Source organism: Ruditapes philippinarum, unplaced genomic scaffold (genome assembly GCF_026571515.1).
Source record: "Ruditapes philippinarum isolate M1 unplaced genomic scaffold, ASM2657151v2 ctg798_1_1_1_1, whole genome shotgun sequence".
Lineage (NCBI taxonomy): Eukaryota > Metazoa > Mollusca > Bivalvia > Venerida > Veneridae > Ruditapes > Ruditapes philippinarum.
In genome coordinates this window covers 34,214-50,589 of record NW_026860568.1, presented here as the reverse complement: position 1 = coordinate 50,589, position 16,376 = coordinate 34,214, and the positions used below count along the sequence as shown (strand labels likewise).

Below are 16,376 nucleotides of genomic sequence, written 5' to 3'. Positions count from 1 at the left end.
CAGAGTTGATCATCTTCTCATCTGAACATAACGCACAACCTGTTTCAGATGTTACAGTAACAGTCGACGGTTCGAAAATAAGCCAATCATCTAGTGTGCGCAATCTTGGTGCATTTCTTGACTCGAACATGAGGATGGAACAACATGTAAATAATGTCTGTAGGAACTGTTATGCACAATTAAGACAAATCGGTCACATCAGACCCTATCTGACTGTTAAAGCAACCAAATCTCTAGTAAATTCACTTGTTACCTCTAGGTTAGACTACTGTAATGCACTGTTATATGGAGTCTCTAAGCAGTCAATGACCAAGTTACAACATGTTCAAAATACAGCAGCTAGAATTGTGACCAAAACACTCAAATATGACCACATAACACCTATCTTACGTGAACTTCACTGGCTTCCGATAGAGTATCGGGTCGAATATAAAATTTTGACTTATACATATAAATCCCTCATCGATCAATCACCAGCCTATATAAAAGACATGATAGACGTGTACATCCCAGTCAGAAATCTGAGGTCCCAGAATAACTCAATGACATTAGTTGTGCCTAAATCTCGGACAGTACGATATGGTGACAGGTGCTTCCAGACAGCCGCAGCGAAATTATGGAACGCGTTACCACCTGGCATTAGAGACTGTAATACCTTGCCATGTTTTAAGAGAGCTCTCAAAACACATTATTTCATAAAGTTCTATGGACGTTAGTTCATAAATCATCATACATGTACTACTTTTGCTATATTATCAGTGTTAATTTTAATTGTGCCTTGATTTTAAACTAAATGTGTCTGTATTTCTTACCATCCTTTTCTGGTTTTAGATTATCATTATTGTTTAATAGGTTTACTTAATTAATGTCTTATATATATATATATATATATATATATATATATATATATATATATATATATATATATATATATATATATATATATATATATATATATATATATATATATAATTATGTTTTATCGGATCTATGTAAAGCACTCTTGAACATTTATTATTTATGAAAAGAGTGCTATAGAAATGTGGTATATAATAATAATAATAAAAAAATGATATTTTTACTGTTACCCACAAACCCATGTGTTATTTATATACTGTTTCAAGATATCCTTATACAATTTACTTACTCTATACTTTTAAGCACAATTTGCTGCCTATGAAACTGAGAACAAAAAAGAACAAAAAAAAAAAAAAAAAAAAAAAAAAAAATTAAATATTTTCATGATAAAATTTCTGCATTGATGTTTTAAATGACATAAAATGGCATCACACAGTCAGTACATGTTTATTTCTGCTTATATACAGATGAAATTCTTTTGGAGGGTGCACGCTGAAAAGTGACAATACTAACATTTCCTGAAAATGAGGATCAAAGCCAAACATGTCAACATTTTCACTTGGAACTATTACTGAAATCATGTTGTACCTTACACATTACATATGTAAGAATAGTGCTACATACACACATTTATAAATATAAATATACAATAAATGAGCCGCGTCACGACAAAACCAACATAATGCGTTTGCGACCAGCATGGATCCAGACCAGCCTGCGCATCCGCGCAGTCTGATCAGGATCCATGCTGTTCGCTAACAAACTCTGGTCGCAAACGCATTATGTTGGTTTTGTCATGACGCGGCTCAAATATAAATACACTATATAAACCATCTAAACAGTGTACCACTGATACAAATAGCTACCAATGTAAATCAATTTTCCAAAAGAGGACACATCGTGACTGTGTAAAAGTCATTGCAAAAAGTTAATGAAACTGGATAGCATTTTGTTGAGAGAAGATCATCACTATTTTTCTTTTGGAATCCTCTGAACTTATCATTTACACGTCTGCGTCAAATATGCCGCTAGTTCTAAAAAATGAAAGAAATATTTAACAAAAAGTTGTTGAAAATTGATACACGGAAATGCTTAAAAATTGCATATTTACGTATTATATAATTAATCAAAATGAAATGAAAATGTTTAAGATTTTGTAAAAATTATAAAAATCTAAATGTCTTTTCAATCTGTGAAATGAAAATACATATTGAGCATTGGGTTTATTTTTTAATACTTATAATGTCTAGGTAATTGTTACCTGGCATTTTTGTATGAAAGATACGTCCAAACATTTGAGAGCAGCGTAAATCCATTACTCATATTCAAAAGGCTAATGAAAATGAAAATTTAAGTCTAAGTTAAGTTTGGTTTCAAAAAGACACATGTGTTACCTCTCCTGAAGTCCATAATTAAAATGGATAGAAACCAAACTATTTAACAGCCTGTATATTAAACCTTTTGAAAATAGACAAGGAAATTTATTTCCTATTCTGGGCCGCCAACTTCACACATCTTATTCTGGAACGTATTCATTATTGAAGTTTGACTATTAATACTTTCAAGGACTTTTCAGGCATTGTCTTTTGTTACAACACCACCAACAACAAAAAACACACAAATTTACATTATCTACACGTCAATTTTCGTGTGTAAAATAATAAGGTTGTTACACATTTACTAAAATACATGATTCTATTTCACGACGAGAAGGCTGTAAAACCTATATTGGAAAAGATTCCCGCCTCCTCAAACTTGTACTTTTTATTTATAAAATTTAATATTCTGCAGAAAGTCCTAACAAAAAGGAAAACAAACCACTGTAACAATATATCAATTGCAATATACTAACATTAAACATAATATATACGAAAATAAAAGTATGAAAATATCTCATTTTCAATACAAAAAATGCGTCACTGAATCATTGCGCTGCTTAGATGATTAAAGTTAAAAATAATTAAAGTTACAAATATGTAGATATTCAAGTGTCAGTTTCATTAACCTTGTTCTTGGATATGATAGTAAAGTAAAACATTACTCAGTAGTTCTGGCTCAAAGTAAGATTTTAATATCAATCAGAGTTGGTACAGTGTTTTATACAAGGCTTTAGGAAATGCTTCATACACGTCGGGGAAAACGAGAATATGCAATAAGCAGGGGAAAAGGCAACAAAAACACATACGCTCCTTTACAATAAAGAGTTCATATATTTAAAACAAATATGAAGTACGTAAATAACAAAACTGGAGAGAAAAACAAATTCAGACACAACAATTGTAATATTATTATGCCATTACAAATAATAAGATACAAATGCATATAGTCAAAATATTGCACATATAATCGTGCTAATACTATTTTTCAAATATTTTTAGGAAACATTACCAGAGAACAGGTTCTTTAAGGAAATCTGAAATATTATTTACCAGATATCTGTTGGCCATGCCATCGTTAACCTTTTTACGTGCGTACGTAAGTGGGTACTGACATGTTAGAAAATTGTTTATACAAATAATACCAAAAATAAGAAGATGCAAAATAATGTTTTACACTTAGTTTATATTTTATATGGATAAGATTCAATAATGAATAATGATTTGATATTTTGAAATGTAAGGGAAGTAATTACGAATCAAATGCATTTAAATCTTGTAAGAGTAGTGTATCTTGCATTTTACTATTTTTACATATATTTTGTTTACTTTATTGACAGATTTATTGTTGACTAATGTCAATATTAATTCATAAGTGTATATACCAAAATGTGACTATGAGCTATAATGGCTTTGTCAATTGTGTATTGTGAGATTTATGAAAGAATAAAGCTTCTTCTTCTATAATAAGAAATGTCGTCTGCTAAATTGTCGTGCAATTTCCATTTATTTACTAAATAAATTTCTCAACGTCCAGAAGAAACTTTCGAAAGTTGCTCAAGCACACACACAAAAAATTAGTTTTTTTAAGTGATGACAGAATTTGAATATATCAATTAGTACATGTAGTTATCATAAACCGGCGGTGAACTAATGAACGGCTGACGAATGTATTCACGTATTTTGTGTTTGAAAATTTGTGGTTGCAAACTATGTTATTCCTGCTTCACATCATTTCTGTGAAAAGTTCGACAAATTCTGAAAAGGAAAAAAATGTTTAAATTTAGAACTGTCTGCTTATTTATAGTGGACAATAAAAAATGATATTATCAAATATGAAATCTTTTAAAGAATCTCTTAAAACACAATCTATATTCAATTATCTATCAAATGTCTATCAATTACAGAAGATAATGTCACAAACAATAAAAAATATATTTTCTTCAAGTACATTATGCACCGTATATATCCCAGAACGTATAAGGATTTGAGAATAACGCAGCAACCATACAAAAGTAACGCCGCCGAATGGTGCTAGTGTAAAACTGAAACGAGCAACACGGCAATTTAACAGACCAGTATCTTATATATCGTAAATCAAATTGAAATATATCAATTTATTAGTAGACGTTTTATGTCAACCCTCATTAAATTTTTTTTAAAGAAGTGCCTGCTTTCAAGATGAATCGTGAAAATGACGACCTAACTATCTCATTGTAGGCGACGTTTAAGCGTTACAGCATAAAAATGTCTGAATTATAATATTTTATTGACAGAATGTCGAATATTAAACATCTATTTAGTATATGAGTTATTCGACGAAACGCATACTACAGCCAGGTTGTCATTTCCACGAATCGTCATGAAAAGTAACGATTTTCTTGAAGTATTTGTATTGATGTTTAAAATGTAATGGCTTACCAGCCGGGTGCGTTGTTCATTTCTTTCAATTTTATTAGTTTAGAACATATTATTTCTTTTACTTGTTGCTCTTTTCAGCCATATGTTTGCACAACTCGGTGTTACTTTTGCACATTTTTTCCGCTAGTTAGACGCCGCTTGTTTTAGACTTGATTTTGTGTATATTTTTTTTGTTTTAAGAAAATCACACTGTTTTTAAATTTTCTAATAAAAATAGCTTTTATGATGTACAACATGTCACAGAGCTTAAAGGGATTAGAATAAACGTTTAACTGAAGTGATAGTGCCATGTTTGAATATCATATTCTTTTTATTATTATCTAATTTTATCTACATAATAAATAACGTGCCAATGAGTCAGTGTATAGTCGATCGTTCTAAAACTTAATCGTTAAGAGAGGTGACAACTGAGGCAGTGTCACTTACTTCATTTGCTTCGCCTCTGTTGAAGTTCGGCTCCGCCTTAATTGTCATATTAAATTTGATATTATGCTTCATATGCTAGCATTTAGTCTTCGTTGACGGGGAAGAAGGGAACCAGGACAATTTTGATCAATATCACTTGTCGAATCATTAAATTACAAGTTACAAAGCCTAAAACCACGCCCACTATCAGAGAGGCGATTCTCACCCAAGAACAAACCGGTTACGCTACGGCCTGTAAGGGGAGATCACTGCAGAACAGTTTGTCCTCAAAATTATTCGAACATTATGCAATTTGTACCAATATTTAAATGGGTATATTCTCGGCACATATTGTCTTGAATTTATTTTAAGAATAACAATCATTTCAATTTTATTTGTTATCCAATTTATTTTGATTCGATCAGACGTTTCAGTCTTTGTCGCAACAGACACACATTTTAGAATTTCAGACCTGGCAGTATTTTGTGAATTTATACATTAGGTTCTACTTTTTCACAAAAATATACAACTTTATTATTAAACAACGAGCACATACCAAGAACATGCAGAAAAAATTGATTTGTGCTTCGGATATTCAACTGTAATAGAGAACGATTTTCAATGCTGATTGACTGTTCACATCATTTCGCGGCATCTTTGATGTGCAGCATCAACATTTAACTTGGTAATATCTATACTGTAATAAATATGAAAATGAACAGCAAACCCTGGAAATGCTATTACCTTTGTACTCAATTTTACCGTCGTTGTTTGCATCTACTAGTTTAAATAAATCATCAATCTCATTTGGGTTGAAATTTCCACTGGTAAAAATTGCTGAAATGAAGACCATTCCATGTTGAACAGCTTTGCAAAAATCATTAACTTCTTTTCGTTTTACAAATAACGTTTGCACAAATAAGTTAACCCATTACTTCATATACACGCCTTTTAACGCCTTTTTCACCCCCCCCTTTTTATTGTCTCAAATGATGAAAAAATGCCTTATTTAGGCCCCAAACACTTGTTTTTGTTTGAGAAATGTTGTTAAAAAAAGTGACCTCTTTTTCGGCGCGGCCCCCCAACCAAAAGATACATCAAGGGGTTGCCAGAAGGGGGATGTGCCCCCTTCTGTTTGGGGGGTTTTAAGGGGGGCGGAGTCCCCCTCATCGCCAAGAAAATTTTGGGCTTGTGAGAGGCTGTAAATGACCCCAGATTGATCATAAGGTAACGTGTAACCAACGCTGAAAAGCATTTGACTCTATCTCAATCCATTGAGAAGTTGCAGCACTTTGAAATCAATTTTGATGGAAAAAATCAACGCAAAATAGTGATTTTTGGCAATTTTGAGATGTCCCCTCGTTGCCATGGTAACCGAAAATTTAAGCCTGAGCATGTTGTTGCAAGGGCAATGGTCCAGTCAACATTTGTGCCAAGTTTGATTAGTGTTGAAGCAGTTTTTATAGTATTATAGCAGTTTGAACTTGTAACGGGAGATTTTTCAATGAAAACAGCCATTTTTCACAAAATGCTCATGAAGTAATGGGTTAAACAATTTCTGCTTTAAGTTTATAGGCTACGAAAATAATATACGAGTGTGGATCAAAGAATACGTGGACTTGTTAAAACTTAAAAGCTACTACGTAAATCAATGAGAATAATGTGTAAACATATTTAACAATTAAATGTTATAAGAGTTAATAAACTCGTAAGATTTACCTTTTAGTTCCTTTTCGTCAATAAAACCATCTCCATTTTTATCATGAAGTCTAAATGCGTCCAGGAGCTCCCCAGATGGATCTTTAAGACTTTTTAAAAACGGAAAGAATTCATCGAACGTTATGCAGTCATCACCTGAAAAAAACGACAATTTTAAGATAAGACAAATGAGCCGCGTCACGACAAAACCAACATAATGCGTTTGCGACCAGCATGGATCCAGACCAGCCTGCGCGTCCGCGCAGTCTGATCAGGATCCATGCTGTTCGCTTACAAACTCTATTACAAATAGAGAAACTGATAGCGAACATCATGGATCCTGATAAGACTGCGCGGACGCGCAGGCTGGTCTGGATCCATGCTGGTCGCAAACGCATTACGTTGGTTTTGTCGTGACGCGGCTCAGTAATAATTCCCATTAGGTATACTTATAACCATGCTATCAACGCATAGTTTGTGACAATCTCTTAAAGTGAAAACCCTGCAATTATAATTCAAACATTACGAATAAAATGTTAAAAAAGAGCATTTTGATGTATAAAGAAACACGGATAAACAACAACGATACTTATCATGCTATAACTTTTTACCAACTCGACATTGGAATTTCATAGAGTCAATAGAAAACACAATAAGCGAAATACTGTACGACATATTAAAATAGTACTTATTAGAATACGGACTTCATTCCTACATTTTTATTGTTAGTTTTTCTAAAGTTTGAAAGCTCTGCGCCATTTATGTTGTTCTCAGTAATTATGAGCGGGTACGCTGGATGCATCGTTTCTTTACATTACAGATTACAACCCTAAAAAGACCACAAAACAAAACAAAACCAACAACAACTACAAAAAGGAATATTTGCTTATGTTACAGACACAAAAGAAATAATAAGAGATTTAGATAAGATTAAATTAGAATAACGTTTACTTTACCAGTTAATCCTATGACAATATTTACAATAAATGACCCATTTAACTTTGATTTAATCCGTTTTCTTAAATTACGCATGGATTGTTATACTTGACTTTTGTTACTATTTTGTACTGATAATCTGGCCAACAATTCAAGACTTTGTTATGGATAGCACAGAAATTATGATATTTTATTGTGATGAAATCATAAAGATCTTTTATCTCATTTATAATATACTTTAAAATATACTGTACTAATTATAAATAAATAAACTTGCCCTGAAATATAGAAACAATGTATACTGGTTACGTAGTACTTAATCACATTGAAATCACAATATTTATATAAGTTACATACTGCACAGCTGATAAATAATCGAAAATGAATAACATTATCGACCTATTTGTACCAAGTTCAGAGAACTAAGAATATACATTAATTTAATAAATTGTTTAATACTAATTAAAAATACCCTCCCGGTATCGCTTTTTAGACCCGCGCAGAATGAGCTTGTTCGAAATGACACTTCCGTTTCTAAGGAAATATCGTTATGCAAAAAAGGTCTATAAAATACTTGAACGCTACATATATACCAGGCTTACCACATAAAAAGTTTATACTTCTGTTTTGCTGAAGACTTATTTCTACAGTTTCATATAGTTAACCTCAAGGTAGAATGAAAACTGAATTATAGAATTTGTTTTAACTAATATGATAACAGAGAGAAATGATAGTCTTCTTGCTCGTTGTTGAGTAATTTGTCCTTAAATTTAGAAATTTTGCTTCTTTCAAGGGTACAAAAGTCACATTTAAGGTAGATTATGCCCTATAATTTCTGCTTTGCTATTCATGCAGCTGACTTCCTGTTGAGCAATAATTGTATAAAATTTTTAATACAAGTAAAAAGTAGTCATTATATTTTTTCTTCTTTGCCATATTTGTTTTTTAAGAATATTCATTCTCTTTATTTAAACTGAAAATAGGGAACTAAAGTCTTTTATTGAATTCCGCGAAGTTCTGTATTGTAGCTTAGTATAATATGCGAAACAAACCACAAAGAAGGCTTTTCGATTGACCTGTTTATGTTATCATATTCTGGAAATAAATATTATACAGTTTTCATTTTGCCTATATGTCTGTCTGAAATTTATAGCATACGCCTTTAAAAGACACTAAAATATGGAAAAAGATGCAAAATTCATGTATATGAATAACGTTTCATGCAATAACTGTATTGAGATGACTCGCATTATGAACTGAAATAAAAAAAGTCAGCAATGTGTCGTCAAAATTAAAGTACTTGTGCGTTAAATTATATTATACGTATAGATGTTATTAAATTGATTAAAGTTTACATCCAAATATATCTTTAAGAGTTCACTTAGTATTACACTATTTAAAATATTTGTGTAAACCGAGAATATATTAAATTATTTGGATATATTTGACAAAGTAAAAAGTCAAAATACCTTGGTTGACTAATGTTTATATTTACATGTTTATGAACTATGACTGTAGGAAATAATTCGTTTCAAATTGCGCGTACTATTGTACTATACGCATCTGTAATTATAAAACCAAGCCCATAATGGAACATGTAGGTTATCTACTCATTAGTTATTAAATAGTTCCTACTAATAGTCTAATACTACAGGGGACATAAGCTTCATCAACATAAGGTTAAAATATATCAAAACATTTCCACACATACGGTTCAAATATTAGCAAGAACTGACGAATACATACTATTTTTGTCTAATTGTTTCATGTATTCAGCCAAATCTTCTTGTGTCGGATTGAACCCCACATATTGTAATAATCTCTCCAGTTCATTGGCTGAAACTCCTCCATCTTTATTCCTGTCAAAGTTCTCAAACTTTTCCCGCCATTCTGTAAAAATGAGCAGACGACAAATTTAAATTCCTGATATATTGACATTGATTATTCTAGCATGCTCTTTACGTCAAACTGACTGTACACTAACTCGAGCACATGGTATAAAACATTATTAACTAACAATTGAGAGAGTGCCAAAATTAACATTTTTAATGTAATGCATGATGTAAAGGGTATATGTATGCTAGCACGTGTCAATGTTTATTTTCTACAAAGTAACAGTATATTGAAAACACTGGTTAAATATAGCCAAAACAGCCTAGCAGACTTCACTAAATAAGCAAACTGAACCTTAAAAAAGTAAATATAAGAAATATTTTATATAGTTAAGTTATGTATCGAAGTGAACTTAGACAAGTGACTAGTGACTTATTTCTGCGATTAGTTAGTGTTTCTTACGGATAAGTACATATATCTACAGTTATCTATACCAATGTTAAATTAACAAATGTGTCTCTCAAAGCTTATTATTATGATTTAATAATTTAAACTTTTTGAAGTATACATTAGTACGTCATATAAATTTCTTTTTTATGAAAGACAAAATTTACGAAAAACGCTCTTTTTTGAATACTGTATACATTTGAGGCATGTTGCATCGGGTTAACTGTTTGTTACCGCAACGATATTCTCTAAAATAAAGCATATCATTTACTGAATAATAAAGGCCAGAAGTTAGAAATCTTATTAATTCACTGTTTTATTATCAATCGTTCAAGCCATAAATCTCTTTTGTATCATAGTTTAGGGACCTTTCTGTTGAAAATGTGTCAGAGATAAATCGTTTACATATACATGCACAGTGCGTTAACTGAGTGCAGATATTAGTTACCCGCACTCCAGAGCATGCCCATTGATTGGCTCATTTTTCTGGGGTTTATTTATTGTGACGATAACAATAGAAATATCATATTCAGAGGTTTGTTCTTTATTTTCATATTGTGACAACAGGGAACGTGTTTATTTTTGTGTCTATGATACAAAGAGAAAGAACATAAAACACTCGGCAATCTAATTAATACTGGTGGGGTGGGAGTGGGGCTCGCCCCCCTAGTGTAAATCTTTCTACTACTTATCAAATATAAATGAATGTTTCAACACGTGTAATACATCTGAAAATTTATGATGTTGTGAAAAGTCAACCATCCTGACCCTAATAATTAGGTACTATCATAAAACATATTTCAAATTTGGTAATTTAAACTCATGGTTAAAGATTGTACAGGTACATAAGTTAGAAAGCATGATAGAAGAAGAAAAGAAATTAACATAAAAAGGCAATGGAAAAAAGACGTCACAGAAATAGAAATTATGGGAGATACATATTATTTTGATAACAATAATATAAAAAAAATCTTTTGATCTCCAACACACAATAAAGTAGTTCATTCAGAGAAGTAGATGTACTTATACATCTACGTATAGTCCACAATATGGTATATGTCACTAGTACACAAATAGAATACTGATACAAATGTCACAAGATTCATACACACAAACAAATCATTTGGCATTTTATCTATAGATAAAACTTTATGTGTTGTATCAGAATATTTAGAAAAAAAACCTAGTTATAAACGTCCAGGTGTTGGAAAATATCTAAAAAAAAATAGATTAAGAAATCGTTTTATCGACTGTACAATTTCAAAACAATCGAAAACAGTTTAAATCTCACTAACCTTTTTCGTCATAATTCGCCTGTAAAAGAAAAATACTGTAATTATTAAGTTACAAATAATTAGGTGTTAGTTATACTAATAATACACGTTGCGATACTATCAACACATACTACAATGCCAAGTAACAGGATTTGTTTAAAAATAACCTTTCTATTTCATCGTTTTTTTCTGCATTAACAAATTTAACAAAAAATGTATGGTTTTCAGGTAAGTCATTGCTATTATAGGATTATTTTAAGTAAAATACCGGGTATACAAGGTTTTCAGGGCGACTTTCCCTCTGATAATGGATTAAAATGCAACTTGTAAATGACATACTTACAGTAAAAATAAAAACAGGTAAAAGCAAAATAATTTTATACTTCATTTATATACATGTATATAGCTTTCTCTGTAGTTGTCAATGCATTAAATGATACATTTTTATCACTTGCAAACTAATTTCTTCATAATAAATGACGTTTCGTTATAATTCAGAAAATTAAAGAAAAACTAAACTTACCATGTTTGTATTGTTTTCCGAACTAAACACTATACTACACGCTTATAGACATTGAGATACACAAAGCAGCTAAATGTAATCTTTATATAGATATATAAAATATATACTTCAATATTTGAAGCATGACTTGACTAATCTTTAAGCGTTATATTTATCTTTTAATATTTAACGCACCTTACAATGGCAATCATTTGATTAAATGATATATATTTCTATTGTCTGTCTTCCGCAAATTAAAGCCTAAAAGAAAACAACTGCGGCCACGAATCTTTGAGGTCATTTCGATAAAATAATCGTTAATATAAACATCTCTAAGTACAAAAAGAATGTAAAATGTATTAGATTAAAGTAAATTTCGACATAACTATGACATTAATTTTATAATAACCGTATCATCTGATATCAGGACATGTTTAATCGGTTATCTCCCTTTCATGCTATTCGATGTCATAATACATATTTGCTTGACTTTCATTTAGATACGTAGTGATATCCGATTAATTGATTTTAATCACAATTATTAAACTGTACTTAGAAAAAAAAAACTTTAAATCAAAAAAAATCATTTGAATTTGTTGTGAAGTAAAATTCTATTTCATATTTGGAAAAGATTTTAAGCTCACTAGTTTACTTACATGTAGATTCTTGTTTAAGGTATTCTTTTGCAAAAAGAAAATCCGTGAGTCCTGCAGTGATTTTCAGATTACAAACTCGGTCTGGTCCCAGTTTCACGAAAACATTACGTTACAACACATAAACTGTCTTGATTAAGTCTGATTAACATCTTAACTATGACAAAGACGTTTTTAGCGGGTCACGAAAATGTTAAAGTTTAAGCTCAGATATGTATCACATAAATAATGATGTTATCAACTATAAAAGCTACCAGATTTGAAAACTGTTCCGTGCTCGAGCAGTCAAAATGTATATGCACAACAGTCTGTCATACGCCAAACTTGTCATCGTCTAAGATCGGAGTGTCCGTGTAAAATAAAACAACACAACTTAGGGCGTATGGAGTGGATAGGTTGTGGGGGTGGGGGCAAATATTTAGCAACTTTTTGTCATTAAATTAATCTATTGATTGAGGTACTTAAAGATTTCAAGGCTAAGATATGTAATACAATCCCTGCTTTATTAGAGATTTATGTGTGCTAACATCTTCAATAACATAGAATCGATCAAGGGCATTAATAATTACAGTTTCAAGATGCCCTTATACAATTTACAAACATATACAAATTTTAAGAATTTGCATGATGAAATGATAAAATTTCTGCATTGATATTTTAGATGACATAAAATGGCATCACAAAGATATGTACATGTTTATTTCTGCTTTTATACAGATGCAATTCTTGTAGAGGGTGCACACTGAAAAGTGACAATAGTAACGTTTCCTGAATATGAGGATCAAAGCCAAACATGTAAAAAATTTTCACATGGAACTATCACTAAAATCATGTTGTACCTTTCACAATATATCTGTAAGAATAGTGCTACATACAAACATTTATAAATATAAATAACAACAATAAATATAATTACAATATAAAACAAACCATCTAAACAGTGTACCACTGATACGAATAGCTACAACGCTACTAACAGGCAATGTACATAAATTTTCCAAACAGTATTTTGACACAAAGGACACATCATGACTGTGTAAAAGTCATTGCAAAAAAATTAATAAAACTGGATAGTATTTTGTTGAGAGAAGATCATCACTATTTTTCTTTTGGAATCCTCTGAACTTATCATTTACACGTCTGCGTCAAATATGCCGCTAGTTCTGAAAACGAAAGTAATATTTAATAATAAGTTGTTGAAACTTGATACATGTAAATGCTTAAAAATCGCATATTTACGTACATAAATGAAACGAAAATGCTTAAGATTTTAAATATGATAAAAATCTAAAAGTCTTTTCGTATTTGTGAAATGAAAATACATATCAAGCGCCGGAGTTATCATTTTTTTAACAAACTTGTTTCGAACCTGCTATTGAAAGTTGACCGTCATTATTGGTATCCAAATGCTTTATGACATCATCTAACGTGGCGTCATCATAATCCGTCAGAATAGTTTTTAGTTCAGATTTGCTGATTGTACCATCATCATTTTCATCAAACGCTTTAAGCGCTTGCTCCAACTCCATCTGAATATCGCTGCAGAAAAACGTCATCTTAGACGCTTGTAGCTGTATCTTTACATATTCTTCAAATCCAAATTTACCATCACCTGTTTTAGTTAAAAATAAAAGAGATCATCCTCATTATTAAAATCATCATCATCATCATCATCATCACTTTTATTGTTATCGTCATTATTATCGTTGTTGGCAAACTAGAGACCAACTTTGCAAAACAGAAGGTAAAATATTACAGGGTCTTTTTGTCGGGATCGTTCATTAACGGTAGTGTTAAATGCAAGCTACCATCAAAGCCATTGTGTCTGCTCAAGTAGAAATTGTCATCAAAATGAAATATTATTATTAGACAAATCCACAGACGTATCCGTACGTTAATGATCATGGAACCGTCAATGTGACAACTCGTTCCGTACCCCCCCCCCCCCCCACAAACAACAACAACTACTACATAACATTCTCAATAACTTTGTATGGTATGTATTAATTTTATACAATCCTGTTAAAGTCCAATGGTATATAGTTTACTTTGTTATATTCAGAAGGAAATGTTTTAACAATAAACATGGCATGGTATTACCATCTATATCAATGACTGACATTAATTCTTCTATATTACTTGGGGTAGGATTTTTATTGTCCCGCTGCAGGCAGCTGTGAAGAGAAAAGAAATTATTAATGAATTATTACATGAAAATCGCAGTCTCAGTTTTGATAGAGATCGTAAACATTTGAAACTTTACACAAATATTTTGGTATGCAACCTGAAAAAAAAGTTAGTAATTATAAATAGTTTGCCTATGGAAAAAAAAACAGTGTCAACACACTGAAAAAGTAAACAATAGTGAATTGCTACGAGTACATAAGAAATAATTTTACCCATTGTAATTGTATAATAGATACACATCTGTTTTTGGCATTAATAAAGTAATTTATATAGATACATATATTTACCGTAAATAAAGATAACCTAAGACTTTCCATGTAGCTATTGTTCACATTTTATTTTCATAGACGATTTGAGCAATACATAATGTTAAATAAATATGAAAGACTCAACCCGAATGGACGAACATTATCATTTCCTCTCACAAAGCATGACAATTCTATAATTATACAGTATGCTCAAAAGTTATATCAAATTAATATAATAAAAAAGGAATTAATAGTGTTAATTTTCATATAATTTTCAGTGTGGGTCACTACGTTTGTTTCCAGTTTCATGTTTAAATTTGAGAATGTCAATCTAAACAAAAATAAAGAGCATCTTTCTTACATTTCTAGACCATCACTGGTTATGAACCCATTTTCATCAGCAATAGCGTCAAAGTTTTTTCTCCATTCTGAAAACAGCAATATTAAATGTTTCACTAGAAACTACGAAATGAAAATTAATGAAAAATACGACACGTTGTTATTTATCAGTTCATCTGCTGAACATTTCGAGCCCGCCATTTTAATTTCAATTGTTTTTCCTTGTGCTATGTCTCAATATTTGAAAGCCAAAATGCTGTCATAATAATATTGTTATCTTACTAACTTAAAAGAAATATGTTACTTTAAAATAAATTCCTTTCTTGTCAATAAAAGTAATCTCACTTTCAAGTTGTTCCTCTGTTGGCTTTTCCTCTAAACTTTGCTCATCTTCTTTATGTTCTTCCTTTGGTTGTTCTTCGGAATTTCCAGACTCTTTCGGTGCTTCAGAATTTGTCTTCTCCGCATTTGGTTCACTATCTGCCTGTATATAAGTAAGACACATACTTGAAGGTATCAAAATCGAACCGACAGGCGAAATTCACCAAAACTTAGCAAAAAGACTAGCTGCATTTTTAACTTTTATAACCTTCTTTACTCATATGCATCTTCTATCCCTTATAATTCATTGAAAGGAAGTTTTAAGTTGTTCAAAGTTCATGATTTAGTATGCTCTCCACCAGGTCATTTGTACAACGTTAATTATCAAATGCTTTCACTTTATAGAAATACTTATTTATATAGTTTAAATGTATTACGACAGCCTTGAAACATCGTTAATATTTTCCTTAAAATTCGACTGCATGTAAATGAAAATACTTAGATCTTACCATTTTTGTATGAATTCCTCGTTCAAGAATAACCTATTTACAAATCTGATTTAAAATTGTGAAACAAATATTATAATGCCATTTTAGAAAAAATCTTAAATGCATGTATCTGATTACAGTTTATGTCGGGGCTCTGGGTAATGTTACCACTATCGTATTGTTAATCAATAAAGTATGCTCTATCTCTGTATAAAACAATACCACTGTAGTATTTAAAAATTTCAACCGTGAAAGTGATCGCTTTCATTATCTTAAAAAAAAGATTAACATTTTGTTGAACCTATTGCAATAACTGTTATCTTTAAATTTTCATTTTGTAAAAAAACACTTCTTGTGTTATTTATTTAAAACACGAATTCTGGCTATGTT

The 16,376-nt window shown here is 30.9% G+C and overlaps 2 protein-coding genes across 2 annotated transcripts; both read right to left on the bottom strand.

Moving 5' to 3' along the window:
• Positions 1–3,686: 3,686 nt before the first annotated feature.
• LOC132760632 (troponin C, slow skeletal and cardiac muscles-like) lies at positions 3,687–11,836 on the bottom strand. Its single transcript, XM_060752650.1, has 6 exons — positions 11,772–11,836; positions 11,270–11,288; positions 9,441–9,584; positions 6,780–6,914; positions 5,805–5,897; positions 3,687–3,992 (listed from the first exon to the last, which is right to left on the bottom strand). The coding sequence occupies exons 1-6, from the start codon at positions 11,772–11,774 to the stop codon at positions 3,961–3,963; spliced, it is 426 nt and encodes a 141-aa protein (XP_060608633.1). The 5' UTR covers positions 11,775–11,836; the 3' UTR covers positions 3,687–3,960.
• A 1,053-nt stretch (positions 11,837–12,889) lies between these two features.
• LOC132760643 (uncharacterized) lies at positions 12,890–16,150 on the bottom strand. The gene is made up of 6 exons (XM_060752667.1): positions 16,008–16,150; positions 15,523–15,661; positions 15,200–15,266; positions 14,504–14,577; positions 13,773–14,015; positions 12,890–13,566 (listed from the first exon to the last, which is right to left on the bottom strand). Exons 1-6 carry the CDS (start codon positions 16,008–16,010, stop codon positions 13,532–13,534), a joined length of 561 nt encoding a protein of 186 aa, XP_060608650.1. The 5' UTR covers positions 16,011–16,150; the 3' UTR covers positions 12,890–13,531.
• Positions 16,151–16,376: the final 226 nt, after the last annotated feature.